This window comes from Centruroides sculpturatus, unplaced genomic scaffold (genome assembly GCF_000671375.1).
Source record: "Centruroides sculpturatus isolate CEXI.00-Female unplaced genomic scaffold, Cexi_2.0 scaffold1397, whole genome shotgun sequence".
NCBI classification, from domain to species: Eukaryota; Metazoa; Arthropoda; class Arachnida; order Scorpiones; family Buthidae; genus Centruroides; species Centruroides sculpturatus.
In genome coordinates, this window is record NW_019385786.1 from 120,320 (window position 1) to 141,385 (window position 21,066).

General features: G+C 36.9%; 1 protein-coding gene and 3 non-coding genes across 4 annotated transcripts; 2 read left to right on the forward strand and 2 right to left on the reverse strand.

The window, feature by feature from the left end:
- Positions 1-912: 912 nt before the first annotated feature.
- Trnaq-uug lies at positions 913-984 on the reverse strand. Its single transcript has one exon. It is a non-coding gene; the product is annotated as a tRNA-Gln (tRNA).
- Positions 985-1,650: 666 nt separating this feature from the next.
- Positions 1,651-1,722, forward strand: Trnaq-cug. The gene has a single exon. It is a non-coding gene; the product is annotated as a tRNA-Gln (tRNA).
- Positions 1,723-2,027: 305 nt separating this feature from the next.
- On the reverse strand, positions 2,028-2,144 carry Trnal-caa. Its single transcript has 2 exons — positions 2,107-2,144; positions 2,028-2,073 (listed from the first exon to the last, which is right to left on the reverse strand). It is a non-coding gene; the product is annotated as a tRNA-Leu (tRNA).
- Positions 2,145-7,749: 5,605 nt separating this feature from the next.
- LOC111642127 lies at positions 7,750-19,314 on the forward strand. Its single transcript, XM_023388408.1, is given in 4 exon segments — positions 7,750-7,906; positions 9,670-12,005; positions 12,007-12,142; positions 16,447-19,314. Coding segments are annotated over 3 exon segments (5,334 nt in total). The 5' UTR covers positions 7,750-7,906; positions 9,670-9,675.
- Positions 19,315-21,066: the final 1,752 nt, after the last annotated feature.

Genomic DNA, 21,066 nt, shown 5'->3' on the forward strand with positions numbered 1-21,066 from the left:
TTACTGCGCAAGGAGCATATAGCACTTGCCTGCAATGAAAATTGTTTAAACCTGTGAATAGCTTACACCGTCAGTATTTAATTTTGAACTAACTCGGTTTGTTTTTATTTCTGAACGAAACTTTTTAAATGCTAATAAGCTCCCTCCAGCAGACCAGTAGATAAAACCACTAAACAGTGATAGATAGATAGTCACCGGTTCGGACATGGCCAACGGGACGACTATGTGAAGTTTTCCGGGTTTTCTTTACAACAGTAACACCTAAATAGCGCCCAGCTTCCCATAAAAATCTTTCATGGATTCATACTTTCGGCACGTTGCTCGCGTTGCCGTAACCAAATAAACCAAACTACTACTAATCAGTTATTTATTGTGACATCGTCACAATGTCCTTAACTATTTTAGAGGTATCTTGTCCCTGTAAATCACACTTTTCCTCTTAGGTATCAGGCAGAATTCTATTGCTATCTATCTCTTTTCGGGGTAAATATTTGAATTAAAGTAACGTGATATTCAGTTTGCATCAAAAGCTCCTCTATAGTTAATCGGGGACTTCTGCCCGTAAGATTTCCATATCTGGCAAGGATGTTCAACAATCTAACTCCATTATCGAGATTGAGAAAGGACAGTCAGAAGTTATTGGCTATAATGTTTTCAAATTGCAGCCCAATAATTTTTCTATAAACAAAAAATATTTACAAGAACATACTTTCAACTTTACAAATACACAAACTAGATATTTATTGGTTAAAAGTAGTTGGCTATTGCAACTCGATTACACAATAAATATCACAATGAAAAATTTTGATTGAGTGCAATATGGTTGGACATACACGAACTGTTGACTTTTGTATTCGTTCTAAGGCGTCATAATTGCACAGGACAAGAACTTCGACGACAGAAAAAAACAAAAAGTCTCACCGAGATTCGAACTCGGATCGCTGGATTCAAAGTCCAGAGTGCTTACCGTTACACCATGAGACCTCCGCATGAGCAACTTCTCGAAAGCCCATTTATAAGCCAAACAGCGTGCCAACGGACATTTCTTGGTTCGTTCGTCACATGCAACGGAGATTTGAGTGTCGCAAAAGAGTTATCGTCCTCCGTCGTATATCGCGCAGGGCGGAACATTTTCACCTTTCTTCGCGTTAACTAATTTGATGGGCGTCGTTCAACGATTCGGCTGAAATTCGTTAAGTATTTTCGATCGCACGCTGTCTTTCGTAGTGGAAATCGCGACGTTCTCCAACTGACACTTGCATTGCACGATTTGGTGCAATGCAAGTGTCAGTATTGTGCCTCTGTGGTGCGAGCGCCGTGACCGCTTCCGATAAAAACACGCTTGAAACGAATTAGTGATTCGATTATTTAGACACCGATCACGGACAGCCATCGACAATTTACGATCCGTTTGCTTTCCACACGACGAAACGAAACACGTTTCTTAAATTCTTTTTCACCATGTCCGCCGACCTCAACCGTCATTCTGTTCGCGACAGATTTGTGGCAACAGCTTCGCTTTTTAACGAGAAAGTGTAGACGGAGAGACTTCCATTATCGGCAACAACAGATGCGGCGATATCTTTACGCGATAGTCGATAAGGCAATCTGCAATGCATTAAGGTGATATGCGGCAGGCGGATCTGGCGAGGTCCCATGGTGTAATGGTTAGCACTCTGGACTCTGAATCCAGTGATCCGAGTTCAAATCTCGGTGGGGCCTTTTTTTTCTTGGCCCTGTCATCGTTCACGCAATTGAAGGCGACAGCGACAGTAGAATTCACAAACTTCTTTTGCTTTGAATTTAGAACAGAAACTGTGCTTCACGCAAGTGCAGAGTTTCTGCTCGACGCTTTGCAACGTTTCCATATGTTTATTCTACTTCAGCGACGGTTTCAAAACGGAATTCAACATGTTGCAAAGTTGTGACCCAATTAGCATTATAGTTTCGAATCACAAAATGTCTTCCGGGCGCTTACGTCACACTAAAATAGACATTTTCAATCAACCGCTCATAACAAAAGTTCGTGTCAGGAGTGGGATTCGAACCCACGCCCACTATCGTGGACCAGAATGCACGCTCCCGAATTATACAGGAAAGGTCTACCTTGAGTCTGGCGCCTTAGACCGCTCGGCCATCCTGACGTTATTCTGCGATTACGATTGATGCCTAAACAATGGATAATGTTCATTTCTCGTTATGTTCAAGCAGTTTTATGACAGGCCGACGTTTAACTAACTAAACGACGAATCAATTGCAATTGTTTAGTTTACGGAATCTCGAAGAAGTTATGACATGTTTTGTCTCTTACAAGAAATGAAATTTCCCCCGACTCAGTGATGACGTCGACGTTAAATTACGAGTCGTTTTTCCATTTTGACACCAGAGAATTGGAATTAGAGACGGGAGGTCCCGATTGGCGTACTTCTAATGCAAGACAGAAGTCACTTTATTTCAATTCGAAACTCTTTTCTCGAAAGGAGTTAAATAGAGGACAGGCCCGAATCTATTGCTAACAGGAAAAGTACGATGTACAGGGGCGAGGCAGTACATTACTAATTTTAGATTGAGAGCATATATTTTAAATTAAATAAATTTAGGATATGGTGAAAAATTGCTTGGTGTATGTGTAAATTTACATCTTTATTTTCAGTTGTTAAATATTATAAAGATTTGATANCAGTTAATTGTTAGAAAGATCATTTCAACTTTAATTATAAATTAGTGCGCATATAATATTTAAACTGATACACGTAGGCAATTAATATAAATTTAAAAAGTTTTATTAAGTAAAAGTTTATATACACGTTTAATTGTTCAACATAATTATAATTGTAGCTTAGACATATGCTAACTGCGATAGTTCCCTTTTGTTTTCATTCGGGTGTCCAGTGTTGACACGCACGTTGCTGGCGAAAATCCATTATTTTCCGGTCAGAATTTCATCCTCGGTTGAGAGATTTCAAACGACCGAAGACGGTTCTAAGTTGTCACCGTCGACGTTAATTAACTGAAGTGGAAGAACACGTCCCTCGTAAGCGATGACGAAGGACATGTATCATTCCAAAAATCGTCAGCAGAAAAGGGAAGACGCCAAACCGCCATTGAAAGTCACATCCGATGAATGAAGTCAAGTCGCGTCCGGTCATTAGGTCACAGCCAGGTAAAAGTCCAAATCCGGGTAGAAAACGTCACATTCGGGAAAAAAGTCACATCCGGTGAGAAGACCTTGCTGATTTATTTCTTCCAGAAGAAGAAGAACTTCTTCTACCAAGGCTTCTTTTTCCTCTTTCTCAGAATCGATTTACACTCCTCTTGCAGTCCTTGCTCGCGTGCCTGTCTCTGCACCGACCATTCCGGAACTTCTGGTATCTCTGTTCCAGGTAATCGATGACAGATGACGTGCTGTCATCGGTAATGGTGACAATCACCCGTTTCAGACAATTTCTGGTAGAGAACGGAAACTGTTGTTGCTCGTGTTCAGATAAAGCAAATTAAAATTCTCTGTAAATAGGGAAAGAAGAAGATTATTGAAACGATTGCCATTTAAGGTAAGCGTTTTAAGGTTTGTCAGCCCTCTAAATATGGTGGAAGGAAGAAACGTCAACAAATTTCTATGCAGACGTAATACCTCTAGAGATCGCAATCCACGGAAAAGGGTCTCCGGAAGATCCTCTAAACCAGTGATTCTCAAACTTTTTCGATCCACCGCCCCCTTTGTTCCATAAAGTTATACCCAACGCCCCCTAACGCATTTTCTCTTGTGTGAGAAAAGGATTGGAAATATTCTTAGGAAAACTTTTCTATGAATCTCACACTTTGTGCCCTTACTGNCGTAGTAAATTAATATAAAGTTTAAAAGTTTTATTAAGTAAAAGTTTATACACATTTAATTGTTCGACATAATTATAATTGTGGCTTAGACATATGCTAACTGCGATATTTCCCGTTTGTTTTCATTCGGGTGTCCAGTGTTGACACGCACGTTGCTGGCGAAAATCCATTATTATCCGGTCAGAATTTCATCCTCGATTGAGAGGTTTCAAACGACCGAAGACGGTGCTAAGTTGTCACCGTCGACTTTAATTAACTGAAGTGGATGAACACGTCCCTCGTAAGCGATGACGAAGGACATGTATCATTCCAAAAATCGTCAGCAGAAAAGGGAAGACGCCAAACCGCCATTGAAAGTCACATCCGATGAATGAAGTCAAGTCGCGTCCGGTCATTAGGTCACAGCCAGGTAAAAGTCCAAATCCGGGTAGAAAACGTCACATTCGGGAAAAAAGTCACATCCGGTGAGAAGACCTTGCTGATTTATTTCTTCCAGAAGAAGAAGAAGAACTTCTTCTACCAAGGCTTCTTTTTCCTCTTTCTCAGAATCGATTTACACTCCTCTTGCAGTCCTTGCTCGCGTGCCTGTCTCTGCACCGACCATTCCGGAACTTCTGGATATCTCTGTTCCAGGTAATCGATGACAGATAACGTGATCTCATCGGAAATGGTGACAATCACTCGTTTCAGACAATTTCTGGTAGAGAACGGAAACTGTTGTTGCTCGTGTTCAGATAAAGCAAATTAAAATTCTCTGTAAATAGGGAAAGAAGGAGATTGTCATTTAAAATAAGCGTTTTAAGGTTTGTCAGCCCCTCTAAATATGGCGTGAGGAAGAAACGTCAACAAATTTCTATGCAGACGTAATACCTCTAGAGATCGCAATCCACGGAAAAGGGTCTCCGGAAGATCCTCTAACCGATTGTCGAAGAGATGTAAAGATTTCAGTCTATTCAAACCACGAAATGCGTCTTCTGGAAAACTTTTTATTCTTCCTAATACTACGTGAATCATTGTTAATCATGGGAGAGGATTGAATAATCCGTTCGGAAACTTTTCCGTCATCACTCGTAACACATAGATTTTGTCAATGTTGGGTAACTTTTCTAAATTGTACGACACATTTTTCATATGATATAAGACGATGTCACGAAGTTTCGGTAGGTTTCCGATTGCAATTTGCGAATTCGGTGGAACGTCTTCGGAAATCAAAAAGAATTGCTTGACTCTCTCATCTCGCAGGGAAGTTTTCACGTCGGGAGAGGGTAGGACGCAATCTCTTAACATCACCGAGAAAAAGTAAGTAGAATTAGTGCACTCACGAATCTGTTAGGCGTCGAAAATGTTTCCTCGACACACCACGTAAACCGTTTTCACGTAATCGTTGACGAAAACAACGTTCGATCCGCATTTCACCTGTCGATTCATTTTTACAGTTGTGTAGCCAAATCGGTCGCTGACGAAGATCCACCCCTTTATTGACACTCAAAGGAGTAACAATTGAGTTAAGAAGATTTTCTGCACCGTCTGAAAGGAAAGTAAAACTTATGAACTTCTGACCGGATCTATTTTTACGAACAGACACCGGAACGTTCTTTCAACTTCAGATAAATAAATAATTGTTCGAGGACAACAATGGTGGACTCTTGCCACATTTATCGACGGAAGATAGAATGTGGTTTTAGAGACTAATTCAATTGTACAGGGGTTTTCCGGAAATAAAATTGTTTTGTATAAATTTATTCATATAATCGAATGTTAAAGGAATTATATAAGCAATAATTTTATCTAGTTTTAGTGTTACGAGATCGAAGGCTTATTAACAGGTGTTAAAGATTTCTTTCGATTTCAATTATTTTTTATATAAAGCAAATTTCACTCTCCGTAAGAGGAATTCCTATACGTCACGATAAAGTAACGAGTTACCTTACTCTAAACGTTACTCTTACCGGATAAAGAGACATTAAACATTTACCTGGAGGGAGAACCGTGGCCACGCCATCGACATCGCTAGTTATACAATTCCTTATATTGGGGTCGTAAACAGGTATGTCGTTAAATCGATAAACACTGACAGAAAGGTTTCTTTTTCTCTTTAAAACGCGATGATACGATAACGCTGTAGCAATAACCGGTTGGAAATACGAATGTGACGTAAAGACGGGATTTCTTTCGAAAATTCCTTTTCCTTCGAGGATGTATTTCCATTTCTAGACGTATCGAAAGATCGAACCTCTTTCCCTAACTTCCTTTGTATGATAATCGCGTAGATCCGTAAAGTTGGCTTTTCGGACGTTCGACCTATTAAAAATTTGTCATTGATGCGAGATGAGGATGCTGATGAGGAGGAGAAGAATTCCTTCGCCTTTTCATTGTCTTCGTTTCTCCGAATCTCACGTCCCCGATTTCCGTCCCAAAATCATTTTCCCAAATTTTGTACATCCTTTTTTTCGCGATAAAATACAGGACGAACTTGGAATTATAAACATAATTTTAAGAGAAAAATTTTCGAGTATCATTCAAAATTCGATGATAATTTTGTCATTTATTAAAACTTAAAGCTTTGTTTATGACGGAAGTGGAACACCTTCGGTTATTCAATAATCGCATAGGGGTACTCCTTCTATCTTCTAAACCGCATCGATGCGACTGTCGAAAAAATTGTACCGGGGTGTTTCGGCGCGTAAGTTGTGTGACGTCTACGGTATCGATTCGTCAACTGTCTACTACATAAAGAGGTAAAGAGTACTAATGTATTCATATACTGTACAATGTTTCATTTATTGTTTACTTAATTTCCATTTAAAATTTATTTTAGGTTTTAGTTGTCTACTGTACACTTTTAGACGCTCGGGTGGTGTATAATTAGTGGTTACGGGTGTGTTGACGTACTATAACAGAGAGACGGACTACAATGGGAATTTATATGTCTATAATTTTTCCAAATTGCAGTCCAATTACTTTAAAATATTTTGATGTTTTTTCATTAACTCCTACAGAAAAATTCCGAATTAGAGATAATAATTACTTTTACGTTTAAACAAGCTAACGTAAGTACCAACTAAACGAAATATCTTTTTTTTGTGAAGGAAAATAAAACTGCTAGTTACGCGTAAAAACAAGCGAAAAGAGTTAATAATATACAATACTCGAGCATTTTGTATAAATTTACAGAATAACGAGGAAAAGTCACGGTTACTTAAACAATAACATCACAAAACGCCTATATCACACAAGCACAAAAATTAAACATGGAATTGTAATCTGGGCCATTACACCAGAATATAGTATAAATCGTTTATTACAGCCATGTATAATCTCAATTATAACGCAATTGTTTTTATATAGTATCACTAGGAAAAATAGACAATGTAAAACTCTATAAAACACTCCGAAATTTTATTATAATCACCCTGTAATTTATATGCATTTTTAATGTACTAGATTACAGATATTCGTGTAACTTTACTCACAATCCTATTCACTTATCCAAATTACCGTAATTTGTTGATTACATTTACATTATTAAAGATTCGGTTTGCACTCCTCCTCGTTCTTTTTTATTCCAGATTTTGATGAGGAGTAACGATCTCGACTCAAGTACAGTTATTTAATTACTACAAAAATCCGAAAAGACAACTGTACGGGTGTGTTCGGTTGTCCCGACAAACAATGTAAACAATTCGTTACTTAAGAATTGTTTACGACTTTGTTTGGAGGGAAACGTAACGGTTAGTCACTCTGTTCAACGAAGTGAGGAAAGTCTGATTTACGTAACACGTGACTATCGATATGAAATAGTAAATCTGGACGAACCATTGTTTAAACGTTACGGAAAGGGAAGAGCTCTTTCCACGTGTCTAGATGTACGAGTGACATCCCCGAAGGAGAGGAAATGTCGGAGAGAAATCCCATCTTTACGTTACATCCGTTTTCCAACCGGTTATTGCGTCGACATTGAAAGAGAAAATAAAGTTTCCCGTAAACGTTCTGCGATTTAGCGAGGTACCACCAGCTATGACCTCGATATAAGGAGTTGGATAAACCGCGAGGGCCACGGATCTCCCTACAGGTAAATATTTAATGTGTCTTTATCCGGTAAAAGTGACGTTTAGAATGCGTCGTAACGTTTAGAAATTCCTCTTATAGCCAGTGACGTTTGAATGGTATAAAAGAAAATAACCGACACAAGAAAGATCTGTAACACCTTTTGACAAGTGTATGATCCCGTAACACTAGAAGTAGTTAAAATCATTATTTGCATTAATTAATCGTCCTACATCAGATTCTATCGATAAATTTATATAAAAAGCGGAAAACCTTTCAACGTGTCACGATTTCATCTTCCGTCGGCAAAAGTAGCAAGAGTGGACTTCCCCGTTTTCGCCATTCTTGTCCTTGAACAATTATTTAATTATTTTTATTTCAGAGAACGTTCGGATGTCTGTCCGTAAAAGAACGGGCGAAGTGAAATTAAATAACTTATATTCTTAATTAATGTTTTGTTGGCCAATTTTACATCACTTTACTTTTTCTGGGGGAATTAGTGCACTCACGAATCTGTTAGGCGTCGAAAATGTTTCCTCGACACACCACGTAAACCGTTTTCACGTAATCGTTGACGAAAACAACGTTCGATCCGCATTTCACCTGTCGATTCATTTTTACAGTTGTGTAGCCAAATCGGTCGCTGACGAAGANTGTCCTTGAACAATTATTTAATTATTTTTATTTCAGAAAACGTTCGGATGTCTGTCCGTAAAAGAACGGGCGAAGTGAAATTAAATAACTTATATTCTTAATTAATGTTTTGTTGGCCAATTTTACATCACTTTACTTTTTCTGGGGATATATTCCCGATTAACTTGTAATGATTTTAAGAATGTATTTTCGTAATTTTTAGCAGTTTTCATTGATTCAGTGTACAGAATGATAAGTAATTAAACTGTAGTTAATTGTCGTGTAACGGTATAAGTAGAAATTCCCGATGAATGTCCTATTTACCTAAATTAAGTACAACTATTTGAAGCATTCGGTAAAGTTAGAATTTCCTCAAGATTTTGGTTTATCTCTGCATAAGATGTCACTAGAAGTAATCCGTAGACGTTACAGTTGCCTTCTATCTCGACAGACTTAGAAAGCGGTGAAGCTAGACAAACAAATAAATTACATTCAAGCTGTGATATTTTGCACGGAATATAAAAGTTAATTGTCGAAGATCCTTGCTTAACAATGTCCTAACCTTATCGGACTTTCCTGAAAATGGCACTCGGTGGCCTTCACTTCAGAATATCGGGCCAATGAGGCCAGACCCATCCGCGTTAACGATTTCGTCATCAAAAAACACGTGAATGTTTAATGAGACACTAATGCGGTGTGTTGCGAACTCCGAGTACCCTTTGAAGAAATTGACCCGACAAAATTTTCACTCGAACGAACAGAATCTCACAAAAGTGTTTTCATACGGTTGGGAATTATACAGTTTAATTGCATCACTTCTGTAATTGCCTATGACTGTTTGTAATGTTTTGCCAGGTTTTTCCCGTTTGCATCATTCGCAGCTATTCGAATCTTCCAGGAAGTCGCTTAATACAATATTAGATTTTTTTTTTCACCCAATCTTACACTATTTCCAATACCTTAGAAGCTATCGAGTCTCGAAAATTTGGCTGTAAATGAGAATACTGTATCAATAACTTCTATTTAATTCTAGTTTATATCATTAGCCACTTCCATAAAATTATTTACTATATATACAGATTAGAGTCCGTTTATACACTTCACTTCCGCAATTTATTCCTTTAAATAGGGACTAAATAAAAATTTTCTTTGCAGAATGCGATGGATATAAAAATGAAGAACTTATTCAACTTATTCTTGTGTATCGCTTTGGCTCAGTGTTGCACCGAGTTCTTGAGCAGATGGAAGAACATCGTGTGTCCCGCTTTTGTTCCGCAGGATACCAGAACTGTTTGTATTAGAAGCGAAAACATATTGCTGGTCACTAGAGTCGATTATCTTTTCATCGATTGCTACGGGACGGTGCCGGATCGTCGGATTTTCCAGTGTATGCAACAACTCGAAAACACAAATTTACTAATACGCAATTGTTATTCTCACAATTTTGGGTTGAATGAACTTTTGTCTGGACAAGTCATACGTAACTTGGAAATTGTATTTATCACAACCGAACCGAACTACAGGAAATTGCACATAGAGAAGATGCCATTCGTCAGAAATATAACAATGTACGGAATAAATTCCGCAGGATTATTCGACCTGACGTTCGATTTCCAACCCGTCATCTACGCATTACAAATACACTTCTACAATTTCACTTCTTTTACGCAGACACCTTTTAAAAACCTGACAAACCTTCCAGTTCTGAAAATAGTATATGGAAAACTGGAGTATCTTCAGGAGAATCTACTCCTAAACCTGAACGACCTCAAAGTACTATGCTTGTACAATAACAGAATAAAAGAGATTCCACGTGGATTCTTTAAAAATCTCACATTGTTGAATCATCTGGATATATCCTTTAATCAAATCGAGAACTTTTCGGAAGATATCTTTTCCGATCTCTTCAGCCTAGAAGTACTTCGGATCAAAAACAATAAACTGACGGTTCTTCCGGAAAATTTGCTCTCTCCCCTCACTCAGTTAATCAGTCTCGAAATGAGTGAAAATAGAGGAATGAGAAACTTACCCAAAGGATTCTTAAAAGGCTTGACACGTCTAGAAACATTTGCAGCAATGAGATGCTCTTTAACACATGTGGAAGAATCTTTATTTTCAGACACTATATCTCTGAAACACATCTACCTAGATTATAACGACATCAGAAGTCTCCCGGAAAAATTGTTCAATAACACGGAAAATTTACTCTTTCTGTTTCTATTTGACAATAAATTATCGACTTTGCCACCTCGTGTATTTTCCAGCCTAACAAGACTCGGAGTCCTAGACTTAGCGTACAACAGACTGAACCATTTACATAAAGATATCTTCAAGCACTTATCAACACTGGTAGTGTTGCGGTTATCCGATAACGATTTGTCCTCCTTGCACCAAGATACACTTCTACCTCTTTCGAATTTGTACATTATCGACCTATCAAATAACAACTTCGAACATTTACCCGCAAAATATCCTTTTGGTTCCAGCAATTATTTGCAAAATGTGAAGATCAGCAACTCGAATCTGAAGACTTTTCCTAATATTGATTGGTCGAATAACAACCTGACTGAAGTCGATCTATCCCACAACCAACTTCGGGAAGTCACTCTACCCGTGTTTACCAAGAAGCACACCAAGATATTGCTCAACCACAACAACATCTCCACCATCTACATTGACTATCGACGACATTCTAACAGTTATCCAGTGTATAACGTCACAGGAAACGTCATCGAGTGCGACTGTCGAATCAGACAGTTCTTGCGATTTCTTCACTCTGACGAAAACGCCGTCCGCATTTTTCCAGATTCCAATATCCTGCGATGCAATGGACATTCCGAAAGGAAACTAACAGAAATCTGGCCAATTTACAGTGTCTGTCCGCGGAAAGAGGAGTGTCCTATCTTTTGCCAGTGCTACCTGACACTAGAAGGACAAACTGCAATCGATTGTTCTCGTAGAAATTTGTCTAATTCACCCGCGAATCTTCCTACAAATGCAACATTCGTCTTTTTGAACGACAACCACATTGCCAATCTGTTCGAAGTAGACGGGACTACGTGGAAAAACGTCACACATCTCTATCTTAGTAACAATTCTCTGACGTCACTGAACGATTGGGTCGTTCCAGATAATCTCCGCTATTTGGCTCTGGATGGAAACAAGCTGTCGGATTTGCCCCCTTCTTTAATGAAGAGAGTGGAATATTCGTCAAACTTCAGCATTTTTCTTTCCAGAAACAAGTCGAAATGCGACTGCCATTCTGTCCATTTCAAGAAGTGGTTCACGCGGAATTTGCTTAAGATCCGTGATTCCGAGAACGTAACCTGTCAGAGAGTCAATAGAGTTAATAATTCCATAACACACGAACTCATTCGTAGTATTCCACCAGATATATTCTGTTTAGAAGAACCCGTGTTGCCTTTATGGCAAGTGATCGTTCTTACAGTTTCGGTAATATTCTTATTGACTTTATCAGTTCTTGCAGTCGCCTTGTTTCCATTATCGACTTTCTATATTGGCCTTTCTGTACAGTCGAGACGTGTACTTGCCCTGTTTGAATACAGTTGTAGAAGAAGAAGGTAAACAGTACGACGCTTTTATATGTTACAACGGTGCCGATTCTGCCGTAACCATGGAGATGGTGGATCGACTGGAACCCACTTATCGCCTTTGTATTTACGAACGTGATTGATTGGCAGATAGCCCTATAAGCGAGAACATCGTGCATTCTGTGAATAACAGTAGAAAGACGGTGATATTGTTGTCTCGACAGTTCCCGGACAGCATGTGTAGAATTTCGTGTGGCATATAACAAAATGATGCAAGATCAAATTTACCATCTAGTGTTGGTTTTGGTGGAAGAATTGGAGAATTCGAACGACCTGGAGGAGGACCTTCGTCGTTTGCTGAAAACCAAAACTTATTTGAAGTGGGGATAAAAGTGATTTTGAGAAAAATTGAAATATATTCTTCGAAGACAATACAGTAGAGCGTCGTTTATCCGAATCAAGTGGGGACTGAGGTTGTTCGGATAACTTATTTTTCGGATAACCGATTACGTATGAAAAAATATATTAACCTAGCCCGTGTTGAAATTTTTCTCTGTTGCGTGTCGCTTCGAGTTGAATTTTCGTTGATGTTAAGCCTAATGAAAACTTTTTAAAATAATAATCGTGGCTATTGTAGCGTTAAAAATTATTTTTTTATTTTGTACAAACAAAATAAATTTATTGAAAAATATAAAAACCAAAAAATATATACTTTAGAAGATGATCTAGTATCAAAAACGTTCGATTCATCACGACACAGTCCTCAGAAAAACACTACACAAAAGTGCCAGTGCTGCCAGCTAAAACACACACACCAACAAAAAAAATATTGGAGTAGCCAAAGATTGCAGCGCCACAGCACTAGTGGAAATTTAAATTTGCCGACTGGAATGCTTTCGGATAACCGACTTTCGGATAAACGACGCTCTACCATAGTTGAGAAATGCAGTTGACTGGCTAGTAGTAAAATGAGCGTGAGAAGTTTCGTGTTTCGTCATTTGTTTGGATTTGTCACTTTTTCGATTTTGATATCGTTAGGAACGTAATAAACTCGATTTATAGAAATGTGACTGTTATTTTTCGTATCGTAAATGAAATACGTGAAATATCGTTAATTTGAAAAAGTGATAAGTTGAAATAAGTGAATGACGAGAGGAAAGACAACCGTGTTAATATAATAAGCCTTTTTAGCAGCGTAGAAGTCAATTCGGCGAAACAACTAGTTACATTTTCAAAAGGATAAATACAATAGTATAAATCTTATTAATAGCGTAAATTTGAATAATATCTAATGATTTCGTTGTACTTTTCTTGGTATTCAGATTTTTCCAATATGACGAGTTCATTTAGACATTTGAAGGCGTCAGCATGACACCAGGCAGTCAAACTGGAGTATGGCTTAAATGGATAATTCAAAGAATCTAGAAGAAAAAGTAACCTTAATCCCTTTTCTTCAATAATTTGAATGACATATTTTTGCACTTCTTTGGCTTTAACTTGAAAAAATTATAGACCTATAAATTTCCACTGTCATCTGTCTGGTGTGTGTCACTGTCTGTCCTTCCTTAATCTCGAGAACGGTGTTACACAGATGAACGCCGAGGTCACATTTGAAAAGACTAGAGGCACGAAGCACAGATTTACTATATGCGAACGTTCGCAGCAAATCAGAAGTGATGTTATTTCAATTCAAATATATTCCGCCGAAAGGAGTTCTCATTTATTTTTACACTTAAATTTTTGTTAATACAATTTTTGGCTTTTAAAATTGAGACACTTTCTATAAATTTTCTATTATACATGTTTTTCTCTTTGTATAGGATTTTAACATTATTTTTATCTATATTACAGTCATTTATTAAACAATGGTCATGAAAAACAGAGTTTAGTCGATTATATTTGAGATCTGCAATATGTTCTTTTACTCGTATACTCAGTTTGCGTTTAGTTTCTCCTATATAGTAGTTAGTTGTATTACAGGTACATGGTATCTTATACACTACGTTCTTTGTTTCTTGTTCTTTATTATCTACTTTATTAGGTTTTACCAGTCTTAATCTATTTTCTAATTTTTCGTATTTCGGGGCTAGTTTTGCGTTTATTTTCTGTAAGTCTTTGTTGATATTCTCATATAGTCCTTTTATATATGGAAAACTGATATATTTTGTATCTATATTTAGCTTTTTTGATTTTTTATTATTCATTTTACTATTTATCTTGTTTTCCCAGCGATCTATTAAACTATTAGGATATCCATTGAGAACAAATTTCTTTTTTAGTTCTTTTATGTAAACATTTATATCTGTAAGATTGCTAGTTCTTGTCTTAATTTTTATGTATTCCATTTTAAAAATGTTATATTTTATATATGAAGGAATATTAGAGTCATATCGAATTGTTACATCTATAGAGCATGGTTTTTTATAGGGTTTAAATTCTAAGTTATTGTTGTTCCTTTTTATTGTAACATCTAAATAGTTTATACTTTTATTGGCTTTATTCTCTTCTTCTACAGTGAACTGTATTTCTTGGTTTATGCTGTTTATGGTTACTTCTATATTTTTGATTGTAGTTTTACTTTCATCATATATTATTAAAACATCATCAACGTAGCGCCTATAAAATTTTATCCCTTGTATTTTGTTTATCTTCTCATCTATGTCTATCATCACTATCTCCGCCAATTTTGAACCTACTACAGAGCCCATACTAATCCCGTCATTTTGAGTATAGTGTTCACCTTCCATTTCAAAATAGTTACTGCTATACGAAAAGTTTATTAAGTCTATTATTTCTTGTTCTACATTAAGTTTTTTTNTTGTAGTTTCACTTTCATCGTATATTATTAAAACATCATCAACGTAGCGCCTATAAAATTTTATCCCTTGCATTTTGTTTATCTTCTCATCTATGTCTATTATCACTATCTCCGCCAATTTTGGACCTACCACAGAGCCCATACTAATCCCGTCATTTTGAGTATAGTGTTCACCTTCCATTTCAAAATAGTTACTGCTATACGAAAAGTTTATTAAGTCTATTATTTCTTGTTCTACGTTAAGTTTTTTTTAGTTTTTTATCGACAATGTCCCATACCATTGAAGGGTACGTATTAGTAATATCCAAACTTGCTATTCTATAGGTATCTTTTATTGTTATGTTTTTAATATCAGTTAAAAGTTCTTCTGTATTATATATCGCAAATCTTGAATTTTGGTTTGTTTTTAATTTTTGTTTTAAGAATTTTTCAAGGTTGTATAGCGGAGTGAATTTAAAGTCTATGATAGGTCTTACTTTTTCATTTGGTTTGTGACTTTTGAGCTAGATGTTAATTTTAGGCGTACAATCATTATCATTATTCAAAATAAATTCTGTCTCGCTTTTAGTCAATTTTTTTTAACTTTTGTAAGAGAGTGATTCTAATTTTTAGTTCTTTAATTATAATTTCTTTTGGATCTACTGGAAATTTTCTAAAGCCACCATTTTTTACTAGTTCTTGTTTCTTGGTTTTTACCCAATTATTATCCACAATAATTATCTGCTTCGATTTATCGACTCTAATTATTTGCAAGTTGTTATCAATTAAAAAGTTTTTTGTTCTATTAATTTTATCTCTGTATTTATAATATTCTTTATCTTTTATAACACTTTTTTCTTTTTCTTTTGCTATATATCGCTTAATTGTGTTACTCAAATTAAATTTGGGAATAGAGACGAGTTTTAAATTAAATTTGGGAATAGAGTTTTATTAAGTCCGATTTCACTACAGACACGACACATTACCCTCTATCTCCCCACCCTTTGGATTTTTATTCATCGAAATTTAACAGTATGAATTATCGTAATAAATAACCTTCTCTGCAAAATTTCAGAAATTTTCCACAAAAATAACAGGAGTGATTAAGCTTCAAAGCGGGTGAACAAAATCGTCCCTCTGCAAACACTAACATCTAAACACAGAAAAACAAGCTTTTGATTTCTTTCAGAGACGTATGTAATGAATTCTTACATATTTATTAGCATCACATGAACAAAAAAGTTGGAAATAACTGTTTCATAGTAATATCTTATCTCTATTTTCGTAATTCTACAATATTTTTTTTTTTAATAATTTTTTTGGTCCTCAGCCAAGCTCGTTGAAAGAATGTTAAATTTTCATCGATTTAATGCTTTTTCTTAACTCGCATTTCCCTTTATTTTAACTTTGTCTGTTGGTTGTCAGAAAAGCAAATTGCACAGTGTAATTTATTATGCTCATATACCATACGCAGTGAACCCGTAATTGTAGCGTTCACTATAAATTCTTAATACTTTAATGGCTCGAACCTGTTAAAGTAAAAGAGATCCGTCCAGTAACTAACAAGTGTTAATATCGTTGCAGATGTTGCAGAAAATCTTTTTGGCTCAATTGGTGTTCCTTTGCACGGCAGTAGAGGGGTGGATCTTCGTCAGCGACCGTTTTGGTTACATCAGTGCAAAAATGAATCGAATGGTGGAATGCGAATCAAACGTTACCTCTTACATCAACGACTTCGACAGAGCCATTTATTTGGAGTGTCGAGGAAATACTTTCGACGCCGAACAGCTTCGTGTGTGCACTAATATTACTTACTTTTCTTTAATGGTGTTAAGAGAATGCCTTCTTCCCTCTCCCGACGTCAGAACATTCCTGGGAGATGAAAGACTCGAGGAATTCTTTTTGATTTCCGAAAACGTCACACCATATTCGCAAGTTAGCATCAAGAACCTTCCGAACCTTCGCAACATCACTTTATATCATATGGAAAATGTCACGTACGATTTAAAAGACCTATACAACATCGAGAGGATCGCAGTGTTGCGCGTGATGTCGGAAAAATTTCCAAACGGATTATTCAATGGGCTCCCATCGTTAAGAATGATTTACGTAGTATTAGGAAGAATAAAAAGTTTTCCAGAAGATGCATTTCGAGGTTTGAATAGACTGAAATCTTTAAATCTCTTCGACAATCGTTTAGAGGATCTTCCGGAGACCCTTTTCCGTGGATTGCGATCTCTAGAAGTACTTAATCTATACGGAAACTTGCTGACTTTTCTTCCTCACGCGATATTTAGGGGACTGTCGAGCCTTAAAAAGCTTTTTTTGAACGACAATCGTTTAAATATTCTTTTCCCTTCCCTATTTACAGATAATTTTAATTTGGTAGTTCTGAGCATAAGCAACAACAGTTTCCGTTTTCTACCGGAAATACTATTGCAAAACGTCTCAAAATTACAGAGTTTCAGTGCCTGCAACTGCGACATCAGTGACTTACACCAAAAGATATTTTCCACTTGTTTTGACTTAACTAAAGTTCGAATTTGCGAAAATCGAATCGATCGTCTACACCCCGATTTGTTTGTAAATAACGTGTTAATCGAGATTATTGATTTACACCACAACCATTTGCAAGAATTACCTTCCAACGTGTTCCGTGGAAACAAACGGCTGCAGGAACTGAATTTAAGCAACAATCTTCTGACCAAAATTCCTTTCGAGGTATTTTCGGACATTCAAAATATTAAACAATTGTTTTTAACTGGAAACAGAATAACGAAGACTAAGGAGGAAAAGTTCGACGTCTTGAAAAATCTGCGAATGTTGTATCTGGACAACAATCCTCTGGGTTCTTTACCGGAGCCGACACCGTTCGGAAGACTGCCACGTTTGACATTATTGGAGCTTTCCAACACATCCTTCACACAGTTTCCTCGAATGGACTGGAGCGCGTATAACATCTCGCAGCTCAGACTGAATGACAATCGCCTGTCGATTCTTCGCACCGAAGACCTCCCTCCGGATAATCGCACTATAATTTTTTTGACGGGCAATAATATCACTACAGTCAAGGGAAAAATCACTAGGAATATGAATAACGTTACTCTCTGTGGCAACCCGTTCCGGTGTGACTGCGCTTTGAGGAATTTCGTCGAAAAAGTTCAGTTTTTGGAAAACGGTCGATCGCTGCTTTGCTATTCTCCTTCTGACTTGAGAAACAAGACTTTCCAGGAACTGATTCCTTCCTACGTGGTGTGTCCCGTTGTAGAACATTGCCCAGCGAAGTGTCGCTGTTACTTATTTAAAGGCTTTTCGGTCATGGTGAATTGTTCTTTCTCCAATATTTCCCATTCTCCTGCAATACTTCCCGAAAACACCACAATAGTTCACCTGGAATACAACTCTCTTTTCACAATGAAAATTACAGACAGTTGGTCAGGAGTGGATGAACTGTACTTGGACCACAATCGTTTGGAACCTTCCGAGGATTGGACGTTTCCTTCTTCCTTGAAATTTCTCACTCTTCGATACAACGGTCTGCAAGATTTTCCTGCAAAATTTTTGCAATACGTAAGTGATTCTTCTTACATTCGAGTAGACATTAGAAACAATGCATTTTGGTGCAATTGTTCTTTCAAACCTTTCAAATTGTGGTTGAATCACAACGTTCATAAGATTGTGAAAGTCGAAGAAGTGAAATGCAATAGATTGTTGTCGGAGAACAACACCGTTATCGTGTCTTCCATATTGAATTTTCCGGATGATGCGTTTTGTTTGCCTCTTTTCCTCGCATCGAACGTTCCTCTGATCGTTTCCGGTTCCCTGTTCTCTGTGGTAATAGTTGTAACAATGGTGTTCGCTTTCTTATTTCTAAAATACAGAAACACGATCTTGGCTTACGTGTACGTGCATTTCCCTTTGCTGTACTGCTGCAAGATTTCCGAACTGGACAAAGATAAGGCGTTCGATGCCTTCATTTCTTATTCCGGCAGCGACAGGGATATCGTCATGTGTTTGTTGAAGGAACTGGAAGAAAATGCTCCATTCTTTAAGCTGTGCATCCACGAGCGCGATTGGATACCTGGTTGTGACGTAATATGTCAGATAGAAGCTTCAATTAGAAACAGTAAGAAGACGATATTGCTCCTGTCCGAAGAATTCCTGAACAGCGTGTGGTGTCAAGCGGAGTTTCAAGTGGCCTTGGTACAGTCTTTGGAGGATAAGATGGAAAGGATGATCTTTGTATTGAAGGATATTTCGGTGTGTGACGTAGTTCCCGCGGACATGCGCGAGTTGCTACTCAGCAGGACCTACCTGGTGTGGGGCGAAAGATGGTTTTGGGAGAAGTTGAGATACGCCTTACCTCGTTACTCGACTGATAAACCGTTACATCATGAAGTTCACGATGTGGATAGAATGATCGCGGAATTAAGAAGCGATCATTCTATTTGATTTGATTTATGAAAATTTATAATATGCGCCACAAACTGCCTTTATGCGGATTTTAAAATTAAAAAAATATATATATAAGCGTTTATTTATTCTAACGTCGTCACAAAACCAGCTAAAATTTTAATTTATGTTTTAGTTTAAAAAATCGAGTGACTTCCAGTTCAATCCGGAAGTTCGTTCATAATTAATGGAGATTCCAATGTCTAAACTTGGCACATTTGATCTGCATTTCGGTGGTGTCTCGCTTTATACGTCCGTTCTGGAGAAAATTTTGATATTAGATTGCATGTTTCTAGCTCTTCTATTTACCATTATTAATTATTGTGTTTCTATTATCCGTTTAGGACTAATACTAAAAACTTATCATACGTGGAAAGCTATTTTCAGATTTTTATTTTTACTTAATATTAAAATGGAAAATGTAAATAGTTTTACAAGTAAAATCTTATACAAATGTACAGCTTAATAAATATGCATTTCGGCATTACACCCTCGTCGGCTTACATTTTTTAGTCTCTTCTATTATACAAACTAGTATATTTAAGATTAACACAGGCACTAGAGAACCGAGTATGAGAATAAAAATAAAAATTTAATTGGGTATAGAGAATTAAGTAAACGTATAGCAATTATTAAATTAAATAATCAGAGTAAAATAATGGAATACATGTGACACAGGTATTTAAGCATAAGTAATACTACGGTAAGATACGTGATTATACTTTGTAACTTACCAATCAAAAAAGTAGGTGACGCGGTCTGTCATTTTGATTGTTTCGGTTTCAAAGATTATTGTAGCGAAGTGACGTCGTTAGGGATAAATAATGGATAACCTTTCGTCGGGCGGATGAAAAAGACACATAATTCCTCTTTTCAAAAGAGTGTCGGCCATTTTTAGTGACTCCAGGCTGGACCTAATGCCTAAGTGAATGGGGCTTTTTATTCTTTAATCCTTTCTAATTTGATAAATTGTCAATTTATCTACACAGAAGTCCAGGTAGTATAACTGACAATGCTCAGTAAGCGGGAGTTATGGGACCAGTTCTTTTCTTCTAGAAGTTCTAAAGTAAATTTATTTATTATAATTATTAAAATTAATACAAGATGGTGGCTTAACTGCTTGTCTATAGTCAAATTAATTAGTAATTACAGTAGACCCCATATAACACGGTAGATACGTTCCGTTTTATATGACTTCCGTGTCACTTAAATACATGAGCCAATCACAGCCCGGAACGTGTGCAGTTTAGGGACTACGGTTTGAAAGGTTTTCTTCCATAAAATTAACCGATTCTAGACTAATTCGACTCAACACACGTATAATTTTTTGGGAACAATCCGTATAAACTATGCTATAAACAAAAAATTGTAGGATTACTTACCGAGTGCGCACCGTTCGACGACGCCATTGATTAAGCTTGTTTTCGTCGCGGAGCAACTCATCAAACGGCGGACGCGTTTCCTGATAAGTTATTTTGATGAATAAAGACATGATGACTAAAGACAAAATTTTAGATAACTTAAAAATTATAAAATTACAGTATTAGAGTTACAGTACCTAATTTATGTACTGTACAGATGATAGTAAACTCAACTTTCCCGCCTAAACTCTCCGTATATACTTGTGTCGCTGGACGGCGGCAAGTAGTTCGGCTGCTCGTCCACTATTGGTCCAGATTCGAACAATCCTGTCGTGACACGACAATGTGTCTCATTCTTTTACCGTGTTATACGAACACGATCGCAATTTTT